The sequence below is a fragment of the Eleginops maclovinus genome, chromosome 1, assembly GCF_036324505.1.
Source record: "Eleginops maclovinus isolate JMC-PN-2008 ecotype Puerto Natales chromosome 1, JC_Emac_rtc_rv5, whole genome shotgun sequence".
NCBI classification, from domain to species: Eukaryota; Metazoa; Chordata; class Actinopteri; order Perciformes; family Eleginopidae; genus Eleginops; species Eleginops maclovinus.
In genome coordinates, this window is record NC_086349.1 from 17,730,542 (window position 1) to 17,758,183 (window position 27,642).

General features: G+C 40.9%; 2 protein-coding genes across 2 annotated transcripts; both read right to left on the minus strand.

Annotated features, from left to right (window-relative positions):
- Positions 1–4,289: 4,289 nt before the first annotated feature.
- On the minus strand, positions 4,290–7,035 carry aar2 (AAR2 splicing factor). Its single transcript, XM_063895377.1, has 3 exons — positions 5,936–7,035; positions 5,625–5,854; positions 4,290–5,202 (listed from the first exon to the last, which is right to left on the minus strand). The coding sequence occupies exons 1-3, from the start codon at positions 6,699–6,701 to the stop codon at positions 5,035–5,037; spliced, it is 1,164 nt and encodes a 387-aa protein (XP_063751447.1). The 5' UTR covers positions 6,702–7,035; the 3' UTR covers positions 4,290–5,034.
- Positions 7,036–9,940: 2,905 nt separating this feature from the next.
- On the minus strand, positions 9,941–22,268 carry prpf6 (PRP6 pre-mRNA processing factor 6 homolog (S. cerevisiae)). The gene is made up of 21 exons (XM_063888203.1): positions 22,063–22,268; positions 21,267–21,426; positions 21,001–21,119; positions 19,220–19,298; positions 18,671–18,847; positions 18,116–18,229; positions 17,910–18,004; positions 17,660–17,816; positions 16,616–16,778; positions 15,897–16,015; positions 15,545–15,763; positions 14,548–14,670; positions 14,302–14,423; positions 14,003–14,141; positions 13,746–13,865; positions 12,764–12,940; positions 12,492–12,625; positions 12,273–12,364; positions 11,836–11,950; positions 11,545–11,671; positions 9,941–11,290 (listed from the first exon to the last, which is right to left on the minus strand). The coding sequence occupies exons 1-21, from the start codon at positions 22,245–22,247 to the stop codon at positions 11,138–11,140; spliced, it is 2,889 nt and encodes a 962-aa protein (XP_063744273.1). The 5' UTR covers positions 22,248–22,268; the 3' UTR covers positions 9,941–11,137.
- Between the last annotated feature and the right edge of the window lie 5,374 nt (positions 22,269–27,642).

The following is a 27,642-nucleotide window of genomic DNA, read 5'->3' on the forward strand; positions in this document are numbered from 1 at the left end:
CAAACTACAAAATGCTGATAACAGATCAGATCCAACCCCCTGCTCTGCGACTCTGGATGATTGGCCCATAATTCAACTTGAAGCTGGACAATGAAAAGCAAAGGGATGGAGGAAGTGGAATACAGTAGGGAAGAGTGGGATGGGAAATGGTATAAAGAGGAGACAGGCAGAGGAAGATTTAGTGTTGCATTAAAGTGATGCGGGAATAAAACAGGTAACATGGGGATTTTTCTGCCGCTTTTTAAAAGCTCTCTGTGTCATAAGAACATATCCTGCGCCTTTCAGAATGAGCTACAGCACGATGCATGAGGGAGAACTTTACACACCTGCACTTCCCTTTGAGGGGAGGAGGGGGAGTTGTGAAGAAGTCACAGGAAAAACATGGGACAGCAGACAGCTTAATCAAAACTGCATCATTCAACAGATGTGCGAGTTATTTGAATATTCAGTTTAGTGATTATCTTCCAAGATTAAGAATGAACATTCATTCACTTTTATTTTCTGTTTCCTTCTAAGATAAATGTGAAGCTTTGCCTGTCCAAAATGGAAAGTTATAAAAATGACTTTTTTCCACAAGAAAAATCCAAAAATAACCAGCACAAGCCAAGGCTTCTATTAAAGTTTAGAGCAGTGGTTCTCAAAATTGGGATCCATGCCGCCACAATGGGATGCAAGACAAGTTTGAGCAAAAGGAAAAGCAAAAACTAAAGAAACTTAGTTTGTTTTCTTGTTTATTACTGAATCACATATATGGCGTTCATTACATATATCTATTCACTTTGAGAAAAGACTTTTGAAAATCTATTTTACTTTTAAGTTTGCTTGTTGGATAAAAGAACACGTTTCTATATTTGCATGTGTTAGAAAGGTCTGAATAATATATAAGAATCTCTGAATTATTCACAAAGTGGATGTGTTGGTGTGAGTGGTGGAGGGTGAAGAGAAATGGAAAAATAATAGAAAGCAGCAAAAGAACAGAAGAAAACAGGAATGACTTGAATAGCCAGTAGAAAAGAGTGAGTGATGTATGTTTTCATGCTCCTCAAAGCGCCATCTGAAAGGCCCGGTCTGCTTAGGGTTTCCCTCCTGCCCTTCCTCTCCCACCCTGTTACTATTCACCGGGTTCTCTCCTGGGTGTGGGGCTACCAGGAGGGGTCTGCTTTCACCTCAAAACCCTCACACACAGAGAGCAAGAAAAATAAGAGTAGGAAGAGAAGTGAGCGATAGCGAGAGGTTGTGTGTGTACTTGGGGTGCTGCGGTATTCAAATCCTTTCTGCTGTGACAAGGTCTGCCAGAGTTCACGCTCTGGGTGCCACAGCCAAAGACAACACACACACACACACACACACACACACACACACACACACACACACACACACACACACACACACACACACACACACACACACACACACACACACACACACACACACACACACACACACACACACACACAAAATGGAAGTTAAAGATCAGTCATCTGATGGGCAGGTGGGGGAGAGTGAAAGCTATCTGATGGACTGAGGATGGGGAATAGGGACCAGCAACGGATCTTTACTGCCGTTTGTTTAAACCATGTTTGATTCAGAAGGACTCGTCCAATATTTAGTTAAGCTCTCAGGGATGATTTACAGCACAGGCGCAGACACTTTTATGAGCGGTGAGAGATGACAACGAAGGTTAACTGTGCTTGTGTTGTGCTGCTTCGTGTGTGTGTGTGTGTGTGTGTGTGTGTGTGTGTGTGTGTGTGTGTGTGTGTGTGTGTGTGTGTGTGTGTGTGTGTGTGTGTGTGTGTTAATCACAGCATGTTGCTTGTGTCACCTCAGATTTACTTAATCAGCCCGGGACATTTTATTGGCCAGCTGTGGTGCCGTCATGCTGTACATGATCAGAAAGGCAGACCCTGACAGACATGCCTGCTGACCAGACCTCAAAAGGTCTACCGCCTTGTTTTTAGCTCCTGCCTTTAATCACTTCAGCAGATCACTATAACAGAACCTATTGTTCACACACTCTCTTTCTTCCCTGGTGTGTATGAAATTTCCAGGAGGGATTTTTAACCTTGTCCATCCCCACTTTACGAACCCCCCTCCATCCGCCCACGTCCATATGTCTGGGCACCAGAGCTCGAAATGTACGCACCCCACACCACGCACTTGTCTACACGTGCCTGTCTCACATTTGGGTCATGCGAGTCAGACGTGAAGCCCCACTGGTGCTGCAGGAGGAATCGCAGCCTGGTCATCAACACTTATGGAAGAAATGTCCAAGACAGAGTTGGCAGGAAGTAGCAGCAGGGAACATAATCCATATCACAGATACACAAACTTTTCATGCCTTTATAGAAAATTATTAGTGAAAAGTTTGAATTGTTCACTTCAACTCAACTACACCACACTGCCAAATGTCTGTAATTATACCTTTTTCAAAATGCACTCAAAGGTCAGAGAGTAAACACTCTGCATTTGTGTACCAACTTCTTTCCCCACATGTGATCTATGGACACGGGCAATTACTAAAAAGCTTATTTTTGACAAACGATTCATCATAATTATGCATCTTGCCCTGTGAAAGAAGCAGACTTTATCTCGACATGGGTGAGAGACAGGCAGCAGGCAAATAAATGCAACAAGTAAACTGAATGTGACAAATGACCACAAATGGAAACTTTTTCAAAAGTAGTGTTTGGGAAATGCAATGACACAGGTCGTTGCAACAATAGCAGTGAAATGGTACTAAATCTCTGGGGGCTGATAATCCCGAACATTTACTGTGGCTAATTTATCCTTTTACTGCAGTTACTTGGGTGATCAGAAAACAACTGTGTCCATTAATAATTAAGTTCAAACACATATGATCGAACACCTGTTTTGTTCAATAATTAATAGCAAGAATGTCAGTTAAGAAGTTGCGCACACACTCACCAAAATCAGTCTTCTTTGCTTTTGTGTGGGGAAAGGCGTCGGGTGAGTGTTGGGAGAGAAACAGAGGGGCCTGTGTTTACACTGGCACGGTGAGCGCCTTGTGAAGCCCCATGGAAATGATCAGCTCAGATCTAATAGAGAGAAAGCTCCACCATGACTGACAGGGCCTGTCTGCCTTTGAGGTTCTTGACAATCAACTCAGTCCGTTTCCCAGCGCTCTTCACTCCCCAGGGGCGGCCGCACCAAACGAAACAAATAAGAGAGATTAAAAGGAAAAACGTTTGCCATACCAGGATCGTGGCAGGAGAGCGTATAGCTAGGGTGAAAGAGTGCGTGCAGCACAAAAACATGGAATGAGTTGTCCGCTAACTTGCTGTACACTGTAATTTCAGCTCTAATGGAGGGGCTAGAGCGCCAACGAGATTCCCAACAGTGTAATTTCAGAGATTGTCGTCATTGACAATGTACAGCACTTAATCTCAAGAGAGGAACTTGAATCTACAAGTAATTGGTGTACGTTTCCACCATGTAATCCAAACCATTTTCTCTGCATTCAAAAGGAAAATAACAACCAGTGTAGGACCCTCGTGGTCTCAGGGTGGACCACAACTACAAAACTAATCTTCTCTTAAGATGTGCGTAAATTATCAAAGGGGGTAGTTTTCATAAGTAAGCCTAGCATTAACATCCATCTCATGATACCAGCTGTATCCTGGGAAGAGATGGGATTTCTTGCATTGAGATTTGGGTGACCATCAACAGGCTAACTCTATTGACTCCCATAATTAAGTTAGAAGGCTTTGGTCCTTTTCACAGCAGCTTTAAGGTTATTGATAACTTCACAGAGTCGGGACAGCAGAGTCCAGCAGGAGACAAAAAAGTTCAGGCTGGGCAACGAAGAAATTAACAAGTGAATGGATTGATGGGCCGACAAGCCAACAAAAGGCCTGTCCTATCCATTACTGCCAAGCAGGACACACACAGCTAATACATTGCTTCTTATTACATCATCCAATTGTTGCATGTGCAGCCCACACTTATTCCTCCACCTGTTATTCCTCACAAATCAACTCAGAGTGAGCTTAAAGATGATTTCCACCATAGACAGTCAAGCTGTGCACAGAACACACTGCCAAATCCTATCAGAGCTTAGTTTTCCCAAGCACCGAAAACAACAGCTTCTCTATTTGTGTGAATGCTTGTCTGTAAATTTACAATGAAGATCCTTAGGAAGATACATGAAGTTTTTCAAAATTCGCAAAAAGGCTGTGTTCACCATCTAGTGGAGGTGAAAAAGATGACTCCTGACATGTAGAATGAAACAGACTTTCAATAGTTGTAACTGACAGGCAGCAGGACAGGTCTTCTTTGTATCAAACATATTTTTATTCAAGGGAATCTTGATCCAATAAATCATAGAACATTTCTGAAGAAAAATTGCTCAGTTGGGGTCTACAGTATGTGTTTAACATTACAAACCACAATTGCCTTTTTCTAAACAGTGTGCCACCATAATTATTTATAGTAAGCATTATTTATTTATTTAATATAAGAGGTGTTAAACAACAGTCACACAATACTATACTTTAGTTATCTTCTCACAAAATCTGGCTTATCCAGAATTCTTACATGATCTTGTGAAATGGTTAACTTATTGTTTTTCCATTTCCATTTTTGTTTTCAATGAACTCTTAAACTGAAGTGAGTTATAAAAAACATTGGTGGTTGAATTTGCAATTAAGAGTTTTAAGACTGGCATTGTAACTTGCCGAGCTGAGAAAAATCCACCACCAGAGTTCACCAATAATACATAGTATAGTTCAGCTCTGCCCGTTAATGACAGTTTGCTTTCTTCATAACAGAAGTAAACTTGCATGGATATATAAGGTGCTGTTTTACAGCCCACATGTTACACATTCAACACATACTGTCTACTGGTGTTACTGAAAACAGTTGTCATTGTTTAAGGCTGTTTTAGTTTTCTGAAGCGTTCTGAGAAACTTTGGATCGGAGTTTCAATGCCAGGCATCAGCGCTTGCCGACAGTGTGTATTTCAGTTCTGTTACCTGCTTATGGTTTCAGCATGTACACTGAATCCATAATACAATCTCATTCCATTGTAACATCTTCAGGCAGCTCAACCACCACAGGGGCGCAGTCGTCCAAATCTGCATCAAAGTCCCAGCGAAACTTCTTGGTCAGGTGAGCTTTGAACTTCTCTGCTCTCTTACGCAGGGTGCCGTCTACACCAGGTCCACTGGCAAACTGGAACAGGTCCTGTCAGAAAAGGAAGCAAACAATGTAATCATTTGTAATCTCTTAAATCCTATACTAGTTAAGATGACTTTATTAGGTCAATGTCTCAAATATAGGACAGGTAGGATCAGGAAGAAGGACCTGATTGATATGTCACTTTATTTCAGATGTGATATTCCATTCATAATAATAAGCTCAAAACCAGATCATTATTTTCTTCATGTTTTCACATGTTGAGATGTGACAGTTCAAATTTGTTTATTATATTATACTGCATTTCAACTTAAGTTGTTATTTGGACCAATAAAAAGCTCAGAAACAAATTGGTTGTCCAAGCACCCTGATAAAGTCTTACACCGACACTACGTGTTTTTTTATGTATATGTACTTGAGATCATGTTCATCCCATCAGGCATGTGATTCTGAAGTTGTGCAACATCTACCTGCAGTGTGGAGGTGAGGAAGTTGCTCTGAGAAACGATGTCAACAAAGAAGTCTGGTGGGATTTCTCCGAGCTGGTGGTAAAGCACAGCGATAAGCCCCAGATAGAGCTCCTTATGCTTTCGCATTGCCTCCTCTGATCGACACAGCAGAGACAGGAGACTCTTCCAGTGCTCAAAGCCCTCATATACATTTCCAATCAGGAAACACACAAAGGCAAACTGCATCTCACCTAAGAGGAGAGACACAAAATGTAGTTAGATTTGAATATGTAAAAATGGAGTTGTGTGCTATATTGATGGCGTAGTATTACCTAGCAGGTTGAGAGGCTGCAGCTTATAGTTCTTCTCCAGCACAGTCTCCAGGGCATAGCTCTGGTCCAGGCTGCACTGAGTGATCTGGGCCGGTGTAGCCCCAGCTGGGTACTTCTTCTCGGGGATAACAGAGAAGCGCAACTCTGTGCCCTCCCTCGGCTTCATCCTGGGGAGCTTGTCGAGTCCCTCCTTCATGCTTTGACAGGCTGTGTCATTCCTCGGCTGCTCCGCCCTGTCTTTGGTGTGTGTGAGTTGAAGCTCAGGGATGACATCACTGAAGGCACATATTTGACCTGAAAGGGGCTGCAAGTTTTTGGCAACCTCCTCACTCAGCCGGTCAGTGAGGGACACCCATTTCCTAATCACCTCATACGGATAGGGCCCTAGGTGGGGATCCAGGTCTTGCAAGTTGGCCCTTATCCGGCTCACCTCCTTTTCATCCTGGGAGACTGAGAAGTCCAGATCTTCTTCTTTTGGATCCCATTTGGCCAACAGGATGTCTTTGGGTTTGAGAGTGAGGAAATGGCCTGTCTTCGGACCAATTTCTCCTCCACAGCTTGTCGAGTTAGCAGAGCAGTAGTGGAGGAAGTGCAGGCCTGGGGGGATCATCTTCACTCCCTTGAAGCGGGGACCAACTTGCCAACTCTTGCAGTCAATCCCCAGCTCCGTACCTTGAGGAACATCCAGCAGCACCAGCGTAGCTCCCTCCACAAACAGCCTCCGAGCAACATCTGGATCCATGTCTACAATGTTGCTGTTGGCCATGTCTGCTCTGTCAGGGACTTCTTGGAAAATCAATAAAACAAACCACGCTACAAAAGAGCTAAACGTTGCTTTCAGTTGTTAAGGGAGTTGTTCATGCTCAGAACAGTCCTTAGAATTTCCTCGAAATGAGTAACTACGTCCGATAGTTAACACAGACTGATGATGCTTTTTTTATTTAATGAAAAGCGCATACAATTACATGCAGTTTTAAACGGACGGTATTAAGGTGCATTCACCGCAACGATGCCATGTGTGTCTGATGTTGATGTTTCGTATCGTTGGGGAATCGTTTGGTCGAGGCTGTGCAACATATCTTTGTGTCCGTGCGGAAACAATGCTGTAGAATAGTTCCGCTTCTATAGTAACACGAGGGGATCCAAACAGCTTTTATTTGTATGCTTTTGAGTGCAGCTTTAATTTCCCTTAACAAATATATTCAAATGTATTATAATTTTAATTAATTTATGATACATGATGATATGCATGATTATTGCAATGATTATATATTAGGCTGATATTTGTGATAGGTGTGACAAAAAGTATGTTTGTATTTATTTGTCATCAATTAATTATTATTTATTACATAGTTAGTTACTTAACTGTCATTTGTATGAAGAAAATGAGGAACACCACAGTGCCACGAGTAGAGACATTTATTAGTTTTGTAGTACATGACAGGAGAACTTTTCATGGGTATATCGACATATGACTTACAAAGAAAACAAATGGTTGTCACAACAAGAGAGGTTAAGAAAAATACATTGTACATACATTTTCTACAATTATTTGAAAGTATAGTGGATATTTGATAGCTTATCTGTGGTTATTATAAAACTTGTCCATGAAAAAGTAGCAATGCTGGCATAAAAACATTGAGAACTTCACAACTGTATGATACTGCATTCAAAAACGGTTTGTTATTGGCTAGGTAATATCCTCAGTTTCAGGCGGTGACGTTTACATAAATCCACCTTAAAGTACTACAGGTAACATTTTCTAATGTGACAGCATGGAGACAATAAGTTTTTGCCAACAAGTGATCAGTGCCTTGATAACTTTGATGAACCTGATTCTCTTTCTCTTCTTTCCTCGTATTTTCTTGACAGCTGAACAAGAGACTTTCTTGCCCTAAAATAATATACAAAGCAAAGTATTAGTTTTGTATCCTGTTATCTATTGATACTGTTCCTCTCACATTATTTAGGATGCTTATGTTGTCTTGTATAAACCATGTGCAAACATTTCCCAAGCCCTATCTATTTCTTATTTGATGTAAAAGAGGAGTGATGGTGGTGGTTGGGTGTATCAGTCTGTTGTAAGCTGTGCACTTTTTTATTACCTTGTGACTTTATTTATTGATAGACATATTTATTCTATACAAACACTTACCAGATTATCAGGGCTGCAATTTTGACTGATGAGCTGCTCCATGCTCTCAAGTGGCCTTTCCAGGTCAGACGTTGACTTGCTACTTCTCTGACACCTCATCTGATGTGCCATACCATAGATGGAGACCAGAATACGATGTGCCTGCAATAGTGGCCCAGAGAGGAGATTAAATTAAACAGCATTTCATATAGTCCATTCATCTCAATAAATGAGGATACTTTATAACACATAAAAGTAATACTTTATTTTTTTCCTTGAGATATTCTTCTTTTTAATGTGAGTGATCCTGGTCACAGGTTATAGCCTCATGTTTACCCTGTCCATGGTGCTGAAGGAACACATGCTGACGTGCCATTTACCTTTCCTGGGGGACAGGGGTCTTTCCCTTTGGAGGTATCGAATGAACCAGTCAAATTCTGCAAAACAATATCAACATATGGATTCATTCAAATGTGAAGCAGAAAGTGGAACGCTGCAGTCTATCACAGGATAATCAAACGTCGCTCCCACATGGTTGGTAGCTACTGTATCAGTGCTGCCCGAAACGTGAAACTTAGACCCAGGTAAGAAGAATTTATATAAACAAAAGTTAAACTCAATCAACAAGGCGCACATAATCGCAGACAAATATCTGTAAATTGCATCGATATCCTCATACCAGATTCTGCAGCTCAACGAAGATGAACTCTCTGTAGGAAACCAGAATCTCCCTGTAGTTACATCTACGTTTCCCACAAGCGTCGACCAAAAAGAGAAGCACCAGGACATTACGGAGTAGAGTTCCAGTCAAACACTACGAAAAAGACAGTGATATACATATTATTCAAAGAAACAGTCGAAGAATCAATGTTTAATTGGCTCCTGCTTAGACCAACAGTGTGCCACGGCTTCACATGTGTTAAAGCATCCGTCGGTTTCCAGGCGTTTCTCCACATACCAGTGACACCTGAATACAGTCCTGCTTGAAGTATAGCTATATACATTCACTCTATCGTTAGCAGCACACATTTGGAAAGTTCTCTACACCCACACATCTGTTGCGTATTTACACATCAGATGTTAAATCCTTACATACCATTTATCAAGTTGTGCAGCAGGATCCTCAAAGCAAAGCCATATCTTTCGGTAGCATGGAGAACCAATGAATAACTCCTGATCTGGCCGAGCTCATTGTCTATTATCAGTATTGTGTTATACTTCCTCAGGTGGATAGGTTAACGCGGTAGCAGGTAAACCTCCGATGTGGTCCTCCGATGTTTCCGACATCGCCAAAGCCCCTGCCGCTCTAATTTCTTCAGGTCATGGATTGCTGACGCTGGGTTTAGGATTTCACCAGGTCCAGTCCCATCAAGTCGAAGACAACCTCTGTGAGCGATCACTTGCCTCTATCCTTTCGGTTTCGTTGAAAAGAAATTTTGAAGTGAAGGATTGGTGTTAATTGCGCGTGTCTTTTGGTGCGTATTTATATCCTAAATGCCGTCTGGGCATACATTTTCACATTGTGTGGCTTAAAGTGGGGAAGAAGCCATGAGATATAGTGAGAAAAGCAGAAAACCAAGGGAATAATAAAACGATTCTTATTGGTTATGATGTTGAGACATTTACATAATGCAGTGATCCAGACTGATTTCAGCCAACCCAAAGTTACAATAAAACCCCAAAGAGACCAAAATGCTGACCATACATGGGAACTGCATGGGAGTATTATTGATGGGAAAACTCTTTGACTTAAGTGTGTGGGAAAACACATTCCGGAGAAACTCAATGTTTGCTAGAGGAATATGCATAATTACATTTAGCATTCAAATCACAACAAAGCATAATAGGACTTGTTCGGCTGAAAGAGCAAATTGTGCATTAAACAGTGTAGTTTATTGGATGCCTGCAAAGAATTCAAACACATTTCAAGCAAGCCATGTAGAAAAAGATCATTACTACACATGATATATCATGTAATAGCCCCTGATGGGGAGTTTATATACAAATACTAAACACAGTCAAATCTAGACATGGAAATAAATTCCTCAAAAACAAGTTATGATATTTTCTTTGTTGAAAGTGTTGACAATAACAACTATCACCTGATATATAAACATTTCAAAACATACTGTAAAGGCAGATTCACTCAACCTGTATATTTTGACCTTCCATTGCCTATTTAAAGTATCGAGTTCTGTCTTTTTCCAGGCCTTTTATTATAATTACTATGACTGAAATTAGAAATACAACACTGATCAACAGAAAAACAGACTAATGTCAAAGTGAAAACAAATCAACATATTAAACCATAACTGATTGCCACATTTTGACTTTAGAAATTGTGTTGGAAGTTTATTTGTAAATGTATGAATTAAGCCACCACCTCAGTAGAGTGAATGTGTTGTCCTTCAGTAGTTAAAAGACAACTGTTGCCTGGGTGATCTACCAGGTGCAGCTTTATGGCAGTGTTGCAAGGAGAGGTGAACTCATGTAACTGTATCTGAGGTTGTGTTTGCCAGAAGGCAGATGGGAGACTGAAACAAAGTGGAAGAAGGTTCAATGGTCTAATGAGACCAAATTGAAACTCCTTGACTGCCATCCTGAACTTTGGGGAAAGTTTACCTCCCAGCAGGAAAATACCACAAATACAAAGCTTAAGTTACACAGAAAGGGCTTAAAAAAGTTATGTTTCCTGGATTGTAGAGTCTAGTCCTGACTAGTCTGTCTGAGGACTTGAAAACTGCAGGTCTGCGCTACCTGGACTACTGTTGCTATTATTTATTCACTGGAAGACGGAAGTCAATCATTTAGGGTTTTAAATTGGTACTTTGTTTTCACTTTGAAATTAAGGATCAATTTTCTGTATAAGTCTACAAACTGTAATTCAATTTTGTAAAATAACAAATCCTGAAAAAAGGATTCACAAATCATTTGTATCTGCCACTGATTGGCAGGTCCTGGTAGAGGACAATAGTCCAAAACAATAGTCGAGCATGTCCAAATCTGTTTCCTCCCAGACTGGTGACTCTTAAGATTCCTCTGGCCTTTTCAGTCCAAATTTGTCTCTCTCAGAATGTGTTTTTAATCTTGCTGGCTACGCCTGCTAAGATCTCTCCTGTCTTCTTCTGCCAGTTCAGGACGTGTTTGGACTCAGCACACCACAGCTCTCCATGACGGGGCTCCGCATTCTCACAGCGCTTTCGCACCTCTTCCTGCTGTTCCTGGGGAATGCACAACAAGGAAGGTTAGATACCAGTAACACATGCATGCCGTAAGGAACCATTTTCAGATACAATGAGACCATTATCTGTCCAGTGCTGATTTACCCATTATTAATTGATAAACTTATCTACATTAACTGAACTTGCATCAGACTGCAGGATGTGTTTGGCATTCTCCATCAAGTGAACAATGTGAGCTTGACACCAACAAAGTGGCTTACTAATATAATGAAAGACAATAATAAGATCCTTACCTCTGTGCCGTGCTGCAGCTCAAACTTGTAGAAGAGAGCCCAAGCGTCACCCAGGTCTGGCTCAATCTTCACTGTCCTCAGGAACCACTCTCTGGCTTTGGTGATTTTACGCTCACTCCAAAACAACCTAAAATGTGTGCAATGAAAGGCATTATATTTACAAAATGTGCAGGCTGGAATGTAAAATGAAAACTGCAAGAGGAATAGAAAACAATATATAACAAAGATATTAACAAAAGCAGAGTCAATACTTAAAAGAGAGAGGAAAACAGTGAAGAGACGCTGACATACTTTGCAACAGCTAGCAAGACGTGGGGATCATGTTCGCACTTCTTTAAAGCATCCACACTCTTGGTCTTCCTCTGGGGCCTGGCCTCCAAAAACACTGCCTCAGCCCACAGGATGCCTGCAGGACAGAAATGGGAATGGGAAACAGAATATTTGAGAATATGAAAACACATCTACATTCAGTTGCTGTATCTGTTCTTGTGAACTTTGCAACCCTTATTGCTGTAACTGAAAGAGTTCAGTTGCACAAATAAAAGAGTGTTTTGAGGTACTATAAAAGGTAAACATTAGCTTGGCTTTGGCTAGAAACAAAATTACTTGGAAAACCATTAGACGTGGTACTTTGGTGACTTTTAAGAATATTTCTAGCTCTAATAGGACCTTACAAAGTAAAACAGGCTGCTTCTGTGTCTTCCTTCAACAGCAGGAATATACCTCACCTGAGTTGGGGCACTCCTGCAGGGCTTTGGCCATCAGTGTGTTGGCGATGTTCTTCAGCCCGGCCCTGAACTCCAGCCTGACTGACTCCAACCTGGTTCAAACATTCACTTTTAGAGTCACAGATTTACATGTGTTTGGCATTTCTCTTTCCTTTTGTGTTTTTGACATTGTCGTGATTTAAATGGATTAGCACATTGCTTTGTTGTGCATTTTCTCACCATAGCTCGGGGCTCTGGGGGTTCTTGAGACGAGCCTTCTCCAGGATCGCCCTGGCTCTGGTCAGCTGTCCAACTCGCTCTTCCAGGCGAGACAGCAGCCACCACAGGCCACTGGAGTGGGGACACTTTTTCAACTACAGAGAAAAAACAACTTATTTTTACAGGTATAGGGGAAAACACACATTTTCATCAACACACATGATCCAAGAAGCTTTTCAAAAGTGTAAGTTTAATATCCCTATTGTTTAGTTTTTATAATAACCCCTCCTCACCCCTTGGTTGTAGGCCTCCCTGGCTTTATCCATGTTTTCACACTGCTCTTCTATCTGCCCTCTCATCATCCAAAGTTTGGGGAAGTCCTCGTAGTGTTTCAGGGCCTCGGTGCACAGCTCGTGAGCGGCTTCTATGTTCCCCAACACCCACTCCAACTTCACAGACTTCATAAACACCTGGAGAGAAACAAAACATACAAACACATGTTTTTAGACAACAAATATATACACATAGGAACAAGGACTTCTTCTTCAATATCCCCTGGGATTGTCATTTACATGCCATATATTAATATTAAAAGGTAGCCCCCATTATGCAACACAAATAACAAGGTTCACCTTTATCTAATACTATCATCCTATGGCATAGCTTAAATGCTGCTTCATTAACACAAAGAGGGTGCCTTTTGACTGACAGAACAATCTACAGCCAACATTAAATAGGATCGCTTAGTAGTATCAGCTAGCAAATACAAAATAGATGAATAAAATAAAAGATTGACAACTTAAGTGCACCACAGACCGCATCTGTCAACACATGTGCCAATTGTTTTGAGGTGTAATAACCTGGCAAGCCTGAGTCTGAGAAGATATCTCCAACAATTGATTATTAATGTTCTGTGAATAATAGACCTTATGATCATAGGGTTGAATTAAATGACTCCTTAAATACACAAATAATTGTTGCCCTGTACAAAATGGTCAGGGGCAATGTAAGTTTATTCAACAAATATTTTAAGGGAAGTCATTTCTTTATTTGGATGACAACTCTTTTCAGTGTGTTTAATCCAACATAACCCAAATGATATGAAAGGTTTTTAAAACAGGGATATAAAATGTACTGTTGAGACCAATTCAAAAACTCTATCCATCAAGTCAGTGGCTTTGTGATGATATCTACTCTTTTTATTTGTACTGGAACCTCATGAGAGTTAAAAAAGGAAAATCTCTCTTTTCCAACTTTTGACACACACACACTTACCCTTGCTGTTGGGGCACTGCTGCGGGCCTTAGCCAGTAGTCGACGGGCTCTTTCATACTCGTTATTCTCAGACTCCAGCTTGACAGCAGCCAGCCAGATCTCTTCACTGTTTGGGTTAGCCTGGAGAGGAAAAGAAGAGGGAGAAACAACATGAAGCAAAAGCGTAAGAGGGGGGAGTAAGGGAAAAGGCAAAACAGAGATAGACACGGGTGTGCAAGAATAGCACGTGAACAAGTCATAGTTTGCATCATCGTCACCTGGAAAGCCAGAGCGAGAATACTTCTGGCAGCAGGTACATCCTCAGCCAGCCACTTGGACTTGGCTCCCATCAGCCACAGGACCTCTGCTTTGGGACAGTGAGCCACTGCCCTTTGGAGCAAGGCCTCCAGAGACTCCCTGAGAGATGCAATGAGATTTGGGAGAGCAATGGATGGGAGGAGCGCAGTCAGAGAGTGGGCGAGAACAACAACATTTTAAAGACAGACCGTTCATTTAACAAATATCAATAAAAGCATGAAGTAGTAAAGTCTGCTCTTTAAAAAACAAATCTGGTCACCTGGTGCCGTTATTTTTCTCAAAGTAGGCAGCTCTAAGCCACACACTTTTTTTACTGGGGAACACCTGCAGGGCGTGGGCATAGATGGCTCTGGCACACTCCAGCGCTCCATGGGAAACACACTGAAACACAACAGAAGAGCCTCTCAGTAAGTTGAATGCTGACTGAAAATGTGTATGTGAATTACCGCTTAATTTATGAGTGTATAATTGTTGATTGTGTTAAAAAAAAAAGTTCAGTTCTCACGCTATCGGCATCTTCCATCCAGGTGTGTTTGCGATCTTCCTCCTCAATGCCAATCCCTATGACGTCCCTTATCACGGCCTGGCAGGTAGCCACACTGCCTGCTTTGTCACACTCCTCGGCATCCTGCAGAAGAAAAGAAATCAAAATGTGGGTGGTATGTAGAAGGGGAATTCAAGAAAGTTAAGGGATACACACCTGACGTATCAGAGAAAAAAGTCAGTAACCAAAAACTGCTAAATACACCTCGAGTAAAGCAGTGTTGATGATTTACAGTGTATAGATACTCAGTCTTTATGAGGTATTCTTTGCACAGAGGACTCTTAAACGGGACGAAGAACTAGATAGGGTGCCATACACAAAGGGATCCTTTTAAGAAGTGCCAAATCCTGCCATTTTAAAAGATGATCTGTTGTTGCTGTTACGATGAATGTACTGGCATACTGGCCCTAAAGAACCTGCCACAATAACTCATACTTTGCCACAGGTATAAAAGCTAGGTAGTGAAGGGCAAACTAATTTCAGCAAATGCCTATGATTGCAACAGCTGTGAACTGCACTTAACGGTATGTTAGTCCGAGTACTGACTTGTATTCTGTTGCATCCAGCTGAAATAGCTGAGGGCATCCCTTTTAATTTATTCTGGCATGCTATCAAAGCTGGCAGTATTTACTTATACACATCAAGGTTTAAAGGCACAATCATTCATTTTCTTACTGTAATGTTATCACCGAGTATGTATGATCTAGATTAAAATATCAAATGGTTTCATCTGCAAATCACCATTGAAATTAAGGGATATACCAGCAAACATTACTCAGAATTAGTCCTTGGTCAACCTTAGCCTTCTTTTTGAAAGACCTTGATAGTGGCGTTTTTTACTTTCTTAGGTGCTTAACAAATTCTACTAAGACTTTCCCTCTGCCATACACAGCTGCAGGAAAACCACGTCTGTCTGTCTCTATGATGTCATAGTAACCAATAGGTCACAGGAACACACCTGTATCCACTGCTCTCTGTTGATCTCCACACCGTTGGCGCGTAGAGAAGTGATGGCCCTGTCAATGATCTTTTCTACCATCTGAACGTTGTCATTGGCCTCCTCCAACTTAGCAGCAGTGATCCAGATGTGGCGATCGGTGGGGATGTTCTCTCGAGCTTTGTTTAGGACACGACGTGCATTCTCGTAAGTCTCTAAACGGGCCAGGGCCAGCCAGAGCTAAAAAAAGGGACAGAAATGAATAATTAAATGTAGAAGTAGGTGCAATGGTTCATATGTTGCATTGCCATTAATGGCATACTGTTAGTCGTATGCAGTGGTTCACGTTGGAAAAATATTTAACCAAGAGTACCTCCACACTAGTCGGGCAACACTCCACAGCTCTGCTGAGCATGATCCTGGCATCCTCTGGTTCCTCTAGCTCCACAGCGGTCTTCCACAGTCGAACGGACTTGGACACATTCTCGAGAGCTACATGAAAGAAAGAAAATACACAATTGTTATGTAATTTCCTTTAATCTGAGTGATAAATTACACTTATTTACAGTGCCAAAAAGGAAATGGAGACACACGATGTTAGCGAACATAATGAAGCAATAAAAACAAACAGCACATAATATTTCCGGCAGCTGTAGTAAAGTTCAAATGTGTCTTGAGTGGAAGGCAAAGTGTTGTGTATATAACAGAGAAAAGTAGACATGTAGAGACGGAGTGAACCATTCAAAAGGGGAAGCTCCACATCCATCTCTGTCAGTAGGGTATGCTGCTGGGAAACATTAATGTGTGTGTGTGTGTGTGTGTGTGTGTGTGTGTGTGTGTGTGTGTGTGTGTGTGTGTGTGTGTGTGTGTGTGTGTGTGTGTGCGGGTGCATTCAAGTTCGGGCATTAACACCATGGTTCAAATGGGGTGTCTGGCCTTGATTAGAATTGTCATGTATTAAAGTTCTGTGAAGGGGGCGCATAAACGTCTCACATGTTGGGTTAGGATATCAACTTTCTAACAATGTGAGCATGTGGTATTTCAAATTCTGTTATGTATATTGTGGTAGTTGATGTTATCATGGAGACTTGCCCTTCCTGAGGACACGTTTCTTAGCCCTCATGTCTGTCTCTAGCTCTGCAGCTCTGATGTAGATGCGGACGGACTGCGGCAGGTGGCGGACAGCCTGGGCTACCACGGCTTTAGCTGTGTCGCCAGGCTGAAGTCTGGCAGCCTCGAGCCACACATCTTCACTCTGATGGGCAGAGAGAATGGCTTACATCAATAAGGTCTAGAAACATTTGGCCCACTGCATCACACATGCACAGTACCGCTTTAATGTTAGAGGTTTCATTCTTCTAAACATGGCTGTATAACAACAACAGATACCTAACAAATCACCACATTTCACCCAATACATGATCTAGCTGTGCTACTGACTAGGGATGCACCGCTACATCGGTGAGACATCAGCATCGGCCGATGTTAACCCTATTTACCACCATCCGCACATCGGTAAATAAGGTGACATCCCGATGGCAGTCACCGATGTTTATGTTTTGCTACGTGACCGGGAGAAGTTGCGTTAGCGTCATTTTAAAAAAATCTGACGTACCAAATCTGAAGTCAGGGCATCATTTGGAAGGATTAGAACAGAGACTGTGGGTCTGCCGTAACTTTAAAGTCACTCTCCTCTCCTCTGTGAGGAGCTGCTGCTGCCCGCAGCATGCTGCAGGACTTTTGCCCCATGTAGCGGGTGTCTGCAGGATCGGTAAATTAAATCCATCCTTCAGTGTTCTTTGGAGGCCGTCGTTTATATTTGTGACTTTGTTATACTTGCTGTTACTCCCGTTAAATTCCAGAAACTTACTATGGCTCGCTCAACCTCTCTCTCGCTCTTACACATGCACACATGTATCCCCCACTCTCTCTCTTAAAGGGATAGGCTGCCTTAGTCAGCATTATACTACTATTACAGTTTGAATAGTAAAACATTGCCCATCCGCATCGGCAAAAATTGTTATTCTTCACATCGGCATCACCTGACATTTTTTCAATCGGTGCATCCCTACTACTGACACATTGGGTGCTCAGGCCTTTAATAGTTTTGATGAACGCGTGTCCACCCTCCTTTACCTTAGGACACATCTCTGTGCCTTTCATGATCAGGTTCCTGGCCACCTGCAGTTTGCCGGTCACCTCCTCCAGCCTGGCAGAGGCGATCCAGGCAGGCGGGTGATGAGGATTGGTCTCCCTCACTGATTTCAGTAGCAGACGAGCCTTTTTGATGTCACTAGACAGGAGAACCAAAGATACACAATCAGGCAAACCCACAACTTATTAACACAAATACAGGAACTCTATTGTTTTGCTGGTGTGTCTTTACCTGATGTCTCCCCCGTGGGTGGGGATCATGGAGTTGAGATCAGTCAGGTAACCCTTAGGATCCACCACTGTCTGACCACTCACTGAGTCAGACACCTAATGATTTATTAAATGCAGTCACAGGTTACAGGAAACAGCAAATATTGTGTATTGACAGAATCGAGAGCATAATTGATAGAATACAGATAAAGGAAGATCATAAGTTACCTGGCTGAGCCTCATATCCATAAGTGTGTTTCTGGCCTGACCGATTTTCCTCATGTCCAGCTCTCCTGTCCCTGGTGTCATGCTTCCCGGGTAAGGCGTATTCAGACCTCCCAGCTAGAGAATGGAAACAATGGTAACAAAGAGAACAATTATTCTCTGTGAGAAATTTCTAACAGCATGGCAAAAAGGTTTATGAAACGTAAGCCTAAATCTTATGATACAGTATTTTCGCAGCACTATAAATAGTACCTGTGAAAAAATACTCCATTTATTTTATTGTTTTCAATGTAGGTACTTAAAGATTATGTGATCGACTGTATAAAAGGTGTTTAATGCATGTGTCTTTACAGTTAAGTTTGTTTTGCCTTTCTTTACAGCATTTCAAAATAATTTTCAATCACTGAGTCTACTAAGATTACATAGAAACAGCATAATAAACTTTTGTTTTCTAGTGAGAAATCCTGACTCCTGCTGGTGCAGGCTGAAACTACATTATGTGTTTGCATGTTTTAAGCAGATGTCTGCAGGATATGGATGAGTGTTTTTTATACTGACCCCTTGCAGAGGATCAACAGTGGTATGCTTATCTCCGGTCTGCAGATGTTTGGAGAAAAAGCTGTCGGGGACAGGGGTGAGTTTCTCATTGCGGGGATTTCTCTGTCGCTTATTCCTGGCATCTCCCACCTCAGGGATGCTCAGCCACTCTTCCTCTGACACCTCTGCCAACTTCCTCTGTGAAGAGGTGGGGAAAAGCAAATGATCACGGATGAAAAGGGGTTTCTAAATAACGTGGAATGTCGGCAACAGGGCTGCAAAAATTTGTAGACTTATTCACAGTTGGGTCAACAGAAAAGCACTCGCCATTTATTTTGATAATTGAATAATCCTTTAACTACTTTTCTCTGTCAAATTTAAAGACGATGTTTCTTTGTAACGAAGGTATGGCTCTGTCTAGAGCCAATATGTAAAATGCGGTTACATTGCTTTTCATAGTTTCTTAAACATGTGATTTTCCACCCAAAAGGAAAAAAATCCTATATGTCCTCAAAATGATTATCAGTGAAAGGAGAGGATAGTAGAGGATCATTTAATGTTATCATATACCTTAAGATCTGAAAACTGCTGCTGGATTTTGGGTCGTTCCATACGGTACTTCTCAATTTCTTCCTTTTCTCTCAGCTCCCTGAAAATAAAAAGGAAAGCATTCAAAATTGCAGTCACTTCATAAAACAAGTGCACAGGATTTCAAACATACTATATATATATATATATACAGTGGGGCAAAAAAGTATTTAGTCAGCCACCAATTGTGCAAGTTCTCCCATTTAAAAAGATGAGAGAGGCCTGTCATTTTTATCATAGGTATACCTCAACTATGAGAGACAGAATGAGAAAACAAATCCAGAAAATCACATTGTAGGATTTTTAATGAATTTATTTTCAAATTATTGTGGAAAATAAGTATTTGGTCAATAACAAAAGTTCCTCTCAATACTTTGTTATATACCCTTTGTTGGCAATGACAGAGGTCAAACATTTTCTGTAAGTCTTCACAAGGTTTTCACACACTGTTGCTGGTATTTTGGCCCATTCCTCCATGCAGATCTCCTCTAAAGCAGTGATGTTTTGGGGCTGTCGCTGGGCAACACAGACTTTCAACTCCCTCCAAAGATTTTCTATGGGGTTGAGATCTGGAGACTGGCTAGGCCACTCCAGGACCTTGAAATGCTTCTTACGAAGCCACTCCTTCGTTGCCCTGGCGGTGTGTTTGGGATCATTGTTATGTTGAAAGACCCAACCACGCTTCATCTTCAGTGCCCTTGCTGATGGAAGGAGGTTTTCACTCAAAATCTCACGATACATGGCCCCATTCATTCTTTCCTTTACACGGATCAGTCGTCCTGGTCCCTTTGCCGAAAAACAGCCCCAAAGCATGATGTTTCCACCCCCATGCTTCACAGTAGGTATGGTGTTCTTTGGATGCAACTCTGCATTCTTTCTCCTCCAAACACGACGAGTTGAGTTTTTACCAAAAAGTTCTATTTTGGTTTCATCTGACCATATGACATTCTCCCAATCCTCTTCTGGATCATCCAAATGCCCTCTAGCAAACTTCAGACGGGCCTGGACATGTACTGGCTTAAGCAGGGGGACACGTCTGGAACTGCAGGATGTAAGTCCCTGGCGGCGTAGTGTGTTACTGATGGTAGCCTCTGTTACTTTGGTCCCAGCTTTCTGCAGGTCATTCACTAGGTCCCCCCGTGTGGTTCTGGGATTTTTGCTCACCGTTCTTTTGATCATTTTGACCCCACGGGGTGAGATCTTGTATGTCTTCCATTTTCTAATAATTGCTCCCACAGTTGATTTCTTCACACCAAGCTGCTTACCTATTGCAGATTCAGTTTTCCCAGCCTGGTGCAGGTCTACAATTTTGTCTCTGGTTTCCTTTGACAGCTATTTGGTCTTGGCCATAGTGGAGTTTGGAGTATGACTGTTTGAGGTTGTGGACAGGTGTCTTTTATACTGATAACGAGTTCAAAAAGGTGCCATTAATACAGGTAACGAGTGGAGGACAGAGGAGCCTCTTAAAGAAGAAGTTACAGGTCTGTGAGAGCCAGAAATCTTGCTTGTTTGTAGGTGACCAAATACTTATTTTACCGAGGAATTTACCAATTAATTCATTAAAAATCCTACAATGTGATTTCCTGGATTTTTTTTCTTATTCTGTCTCTCATAGTTGAGGTATACCTATGATAAAAATTACAGGCCTCTTTCATCTTTTTAAATGGGAGAACTTGCACAATTGGTGGCTGACTAAATACTTTTTTGCCCCACTGTATATCCTCCTAAAGCTGAGGTGAAAAATGGACAGATTCTTTGCTTACCGTCTTTCTTTGCGTCTTTCATCCATCCTCTTGTCCAGTGCCGCATAAATAGCATCTGCTTCTTCATCATCCTTTTCATAGGGCCCACTGGAGAACAAGCTACCAGCGTATCCATTGAACTAAAGGAATAAAACATTACCGTGTGATTGAACAAAACAATCATTAAAATGCAGTTATTGTCTGGTCAACTTAAAATATTGAGTGATTTGATCTCTTTGACAACCCTTCAACAAATAATAACCAAATAACAGTCAAATCATAAGCACCTCATCGTAGTTTGTGTCATTCAGATCTTCTTCATCCTCCTCGTTCTTTTTCATTTGGTCCCCAACCGTCCTCTTCCCTGGAGGTGCATGTCGGTCATCCACTGGGTCGTTTGCATCTCGAGCAGGACCGATATCAGAACGGGTGGTGAACCCAGTTGCACTTAAGAGGAGCAATTAATATAAACTTTATAATAACAAATAACCATGATTTAGACGTATTACATAACTAGCTGGTGAGGGTTGTTTCACAAGTGTATTTGTGCTTTCTTAGTGATGTATTATCACTTTTGATGATTGACTCATTGACGTTAGATCATCCTGTCCTGTCATTTAAGCCAGAAACCTTTTGGGACAAGAATTGGTTCTCACTTTCAATTGATTTAGCAGCAAGTTGTCAGCAGTTTTCGCAGGGTCAGAAATAAATATAAACGTAATATGTAATATCTAGAGTCCGTGGCCCACTACAGCAAGTAAGACATCAAATCAATGCATCTAACGCGAGCTAATATATATGTGCATATACAAACTGAGTGAAAACAGAATTTCCCCCTAGGGGGATTAATAAAGGTTCTTGTTGTTATTCTTCATTCATTTAACCCAGGTTAGCTACTATTATGTGCCTATACATATAATATTCATATTGTCGCAACGTCTTAATGACTTAAACTCAGTTGACAAACATTAATGTGCAAGATAGTTTGCACAACTTTCATTTAAGTGAGATTACCTAACTTATTAGCTACAGAGCTATCAGTAGTTAGCAAGCTAGCTAAGCGTGTTAGCTTCGTTAGCTTACCCTCTGCCCAGACCAGGCACGTAGCCCAGCGGAGCGGGCATCCCTAGAAACGGCTTCTTCTTCTTCCCCATGAGCGGAGAGGCGAGGGGCATCACCGGGGGCCCGCCGCCAACCCCCGCCGCCCCGGCGCCTCCCGCAGATGATTTGGAGACAATTTTAGGTCCTTGTTTAGCAGAGCTAGCCATCGTTTCTCCAACGACGAGGATGATAACCGCCGGATAAACAACAGTTGCACTTCCGCCAGCAGCAGACAGCGACCCTGTCCTTTCCGAAATGTCCGTAGATTGTTTGTAACAGCGCCTCCGCAGGCAGGATTGTTTCTGTTTATTTTCTCTTATGATATTAATTTAGTTCTAAATTGTTGACCTGGATTGTGTAACGTGGTCATTTCCCATGCCTTGCCATGTAACTTAAAAGTGTTTCATAAGGGTATTAATTATGTTTTAAACGACTATAATGTGTACTCTGGCCACAGGAGGGCGCTACATCCTGAAGAATAATACAAAAAATAGATTATAATATCCATATCGTCCAACAGGGTGGGAATGTGTCTCAAACCTAAAAAGCAGACAGACAGTTAGTAATACAATAAACCAGTTTCTGTCAGTTTCAGCTACTACTCAGTCATTATGTTGATTTAGGAATGATGGCACTTGGTATTAAGTTTTCCTAAATAGATTTTTAGTTGCCAGAGACTGTAGGCCTCCCAGAGTTTATGGGTTCAAACTACTGAACTATAGCAACCAATCACATCTGAACTAGAGTCTTTAATTGATTAGTATTCAAAATGTGACTAAGTGTGTGTTTAAGGTAAGTTATTTTCCCATGTGTTTGAGCATAATGTGTGATATTTTGTATGGAATACTCACAGGAAGGTCAACTAATTTTTATTGGGAGGAGGGGGGGCATGTTTTGACTTTCTATTCATGTGATATTGATTATAATTCTCTTTTATTGTTATATTCTTACTATTCCTCTTCTGAGGGCATTAATAGAGACTTTAAAGGCATACTGTTGTATAGGCCTGGTAATTATTTAGAATTTAGTAATCACCCTAATATGGTCTCTGTACATTTTATGAGACTATTTAATTTACTTGACAGAGTGCCAGAACCCCAATCATGTCATATGACACAGCTGGCACTTGTTTGAATAAACAATCAGGCCTTGAAGGTTGCCAAATTCAAATAAACCTTCAAGTTCTTCATAAAAGCAGAGCATTAACAGGGATCCTGCATTAAAAAAAAAACATCTACTCCACTGTTAAACCATTCTTTATTGGACCATAACCGAAGCATGCTCTGGTACTCAGGATATAGATTTCAGAGTGGTTTCAGTGATTTTAAAGTAATTCTGACAACAACATGTTAATGTGTTAGAGCAATAACTTGCCTTGCATTAGGAGTGAAAAATATCCACGTTGGCGAGTCTATAGTCAAACATGAAACAAGAGACTGCAATAAGTGTAATTACATTCTAACATGACATTTCTAGGTTTCATCCCTTGAGATAAAGTGAGGCCATACATCAATTAGTTTGAATCACGTTTAACTTCACCCATCCACCGTCTGATCCCCAGGCCAGGCTTTAACATTTCTCTTCATTTACATTGCCTGGAGGGCAGACATTATTTCACTCCTGGGAGAAGGACGTTGATGATGAAAATGGACTGTCAGACACATTAGAAGACATATAGCTCGGTCAGCTGAGGACCAATTTTAACATGGAGCGCAACTCGAGCCTTGATTTCATCTCTAACACATAGCCTCTTTTACTTTCCTGTGATTATTTCAATGATCATTTCATTTGAGTTGAATGATCTATTTAATCACATCTAGAAATAATGTGCTGCTTGAATTCACATCAGATGGTTCATACAATAAGGGAAAGATTGTGAACAAAACCACAGATTACATGTCTGTGTGCTGGGCATCATGCTGACCCATGGATGAGTGATCCAGGTCAGTCTCATCAGTGATAAATAAATCATTAGTAATACTGGCCAATATTAACAATGAGAACATCTTTCAGAGTCTGGTCCAATTCAGTCCCCCGTTTCATTTGCACAAGAATGGGTTCATTTATCTCTGCTGTGCCTCATTTATGTAACCATAATTTCACACACAAATGGCTTGGACAGGAGTACTGACATCTTGTATTTTGGTAACAAAAGTGTGTCTCAATGAGCATAAAGACATTCAGCACACAGAGACACACACACAAACACACATAAAGTATACAATTGTGTTGGCAGTGTCAGAAGAAGATAGCTGCTCATGATTTGATATCTGTTTGGGGCCTGTGAAAGCTGACTGACTAACTGGGGTCCTTCCAAAATTCGTACCATAATCATCCCTTTGATGTGCTGCCATAATACATTTGGCAAAGCTTCCTGTCCATGCAGCTGTGAACTGGAAACAGAGGGCAGAATACAGATACTTTGATAACATATTTTTATAGTTCACCTGCATTGTAGTAAACATGGTGTCATGTCTCAAAGGGCTGCTGTCATTGTGGATAGGTTATTTACAGTGTGTGTGTTAGATCTGTTTTGCACCGAAATGGCGGAGTTTTTCAACATATTTGCAGGTGATCTTAATTGACATTAGCTTAAAGTAGTTTTATGTTTAGAGTATTTGGTAAATGTTGCATGTTGTATAGCTTATCCGGGTGTCCCATTTAACATATCTCCATTAGGTCTCATGATTGAGGCAACTAATTGGAATATTTTTTTATTATGCTAAACACCAAGATAAAGTTATAATAATTTCCTTGTCTTAGTTTAAACTATTAGTATGGTTTATCTATTTGAGCAAAGCTGAAAGACAGTTATTTAATGGTTATGTTTTTTTCAACTTTCACTTTCTCAGAATAGCATTTTTGAATGATATATATTCATAAAGTAATCTCCCTAATTTTGTGAAAAATACTTTCATTTGTCATATGGCGATTAACTGATATGAAAGAAAATGAGTAATTGGTGAAATAAAAAGCAACAAGGCAAATTATAGCCGGGATACTGTGTATGATAGTGTGTCTATTTCCGTGCAAGCTTATAACAATCTGCATGTTTCTGCATGTTTATCCATTCATGTGTGTGCCAGTTTGCATGGATGCATGGCTCCATTTAATCTGTTTATTCGGTGCATATGACATGGAATGGAGGGGAGTACCACTGGACTATCTGTCCTATCTGTCGCAGCAGATGTCCACATTGTGATGATAAATGTAGATGTAGACTGAATGCAGAGCTGCATGCAGCAGAAGCAGCCTACAGGAAGATACAGAGAATTAAAAGAAAATTGCAAATAAGAAATGTCCCGTTTTTTATGAACTGATTGCAAGAAAGCGGCAATTTGCAAGAAAAGACGACAGGAGGAGATGCGTGGAGATGACAGGTGTATTGATATACGTTCATGCATCACTTACAAACACACCTACTCACACAAAGAAACACAGACACATCATTCATACTGCATGAACTGAAATGTGAGTTAATTTTGGCTCATTATATCAACAATACAATGAGGACGAAGCAGAGGAATTGGAAAATAGGACATGGACATCATCATTTTTCATTATTACACAAACATGCTAAACTCAATTACTGTCTTTAAGTTGAAAGCAGTCTACGTGCAAAAAGCCATATTTGTACATGAAGAAATTCCTGAGAGGATTAATGGTTTATTTAGCTCTTATTACTGATAACGTATTATTGTGAAACAAAGAGAAGTGTCCTTCAGAAAGGACAAAGGTAAACTGCCATCAGGGCCTTCTTTTAGATATAGCCAACCAGAGTCATCGTGGGCAACAGATGCTCAGATGGAATTTCATTGATCCACTAAGCTTAGTGCAACAACAAAGCTTTGAATGAGGACGGTCCAGTAATTAGTCTAGAGCAGGATCTCAGACTGTAGAGAGGAGAAAAAGTTGGTTGATTGTGTGTTTTGAATACTAATACATTGACAAATGTGACGATGTGGGTCAATCATATTGGGTATGATTCATTAGGCCAATTGCTATGCAAAATAGTCCTGTCCTTAAGCAATAACCTTGAATCAGAAGGAAAAGACTTGCACGGTTGAGAGTTACGGACACACATACAGCAGCTAACTCACAGTGATGAGGAATGCTTGATGTATTTCTTCAGATCCAAAGCATATACTTCACATGCCACTGGATGTCACAGCATCCTTCTGCTGCCATGTTACATTACCCCTTGTGAGCACTCAGTTTCACTCAGTGGGAGAGAAAATATGAAGGCAAGTAAATGACAATCTCACTGGTTTTCTAAAAGGTTTTCTTATTTTCCACATTAAAGGCCTGACTGAGCAGATAAAAGAGATCATTGACTGAATCAGTTCTCCTGACCTGTTGTTAGAGTGACACTGGCATTAAGAGGGGTTATTAAGACACAGTGAATCAAACCATTATGCATTCCCAATTTCTTCTGACCCTGTACTTTCTGAGAGGAGACTCGTACTTGGCTTGAGCAAAACACAGATTCATCAAGGGGAAAGGGACCAAAAGCGACAGAAGAGATGAGTGGGGTTTCAAAAGAAGAATGGAGAGACTGAGTGAAAAAAGAGAAAGGGAGACTTTGCAATCCTGCCACTACTCATAATTATGAAGCTTGTATTAACCTGGAATTCTCACAAAATAAATGTTTTTTGGTATGGAAAAAATGAAAGGATATCAGCCAGCGTCTTCTTGTCTGCCATTTACCGCCAGAAATCTGTCTTTGTATTGTTTTAATTCAATAGCATATTTTTTATATTTTGCTCACATTTTCAGTGCTTTGCAGTCTATGAATTGTTCCCTTGTGAGGATTAAACCAAGCATTGTGAGGAAGATAATTAAATGCACCAGGACTAAAAGGGTGAATTATTTTGTATGTATTCAGAAGCATTAGAAAGAGTTGTTTTGCATAAATTAAGACTTTATGATTAATCTTAATGCACCAAAAGCAGTTCTTTAAAGTAAAGGTATTGTTAGAGTGTCCAAGTAGAGAGTCTACCTACAGAAGCTGGGTGCAAATTCGAGAGAAAAGAAAGATGCATCAGCTTTTATTAAAGCAATTGTTCTTTAAAAAAAACAATGTCTGAAGAAAGACAAGAGTGACCTCCAAGGGCATTGACTTTCAAAAGACGAGACTCGACATGAGAAGGGATGAGGACTGATTGTGCAGTTGTTGCCTTCCTTTCTTTTTGACTTGCAGGGACTGTTATTATCATTGGCTATTGTTTTTACAACATCTTTATTTTTAGGTTTCGCCTCTGCTTGCTCTGGCTACATCTCTTTTGTCAGTCTGTTTGATTTAAAACCCCAAACTTTTCATCCAGTCTAGCTTCCAAATACATCCAAACTGACTCAGATAGAGGTGGCTTAAAATTGCAGTTTGTCATAGTAAGTTGATGGGACAAGCTGACAGAACATCTTTTCTTCTGTTCAATTGTGTTGGAGTCCGATGACGACCAAGCTCCTAGCATATGATTCACATAATTGTCATACTCATCAAACCATTCGGTGCCCTCTTGTGCCCTGTTGATGGGGGCATTGTCGTACTGAAAGAGATCACTC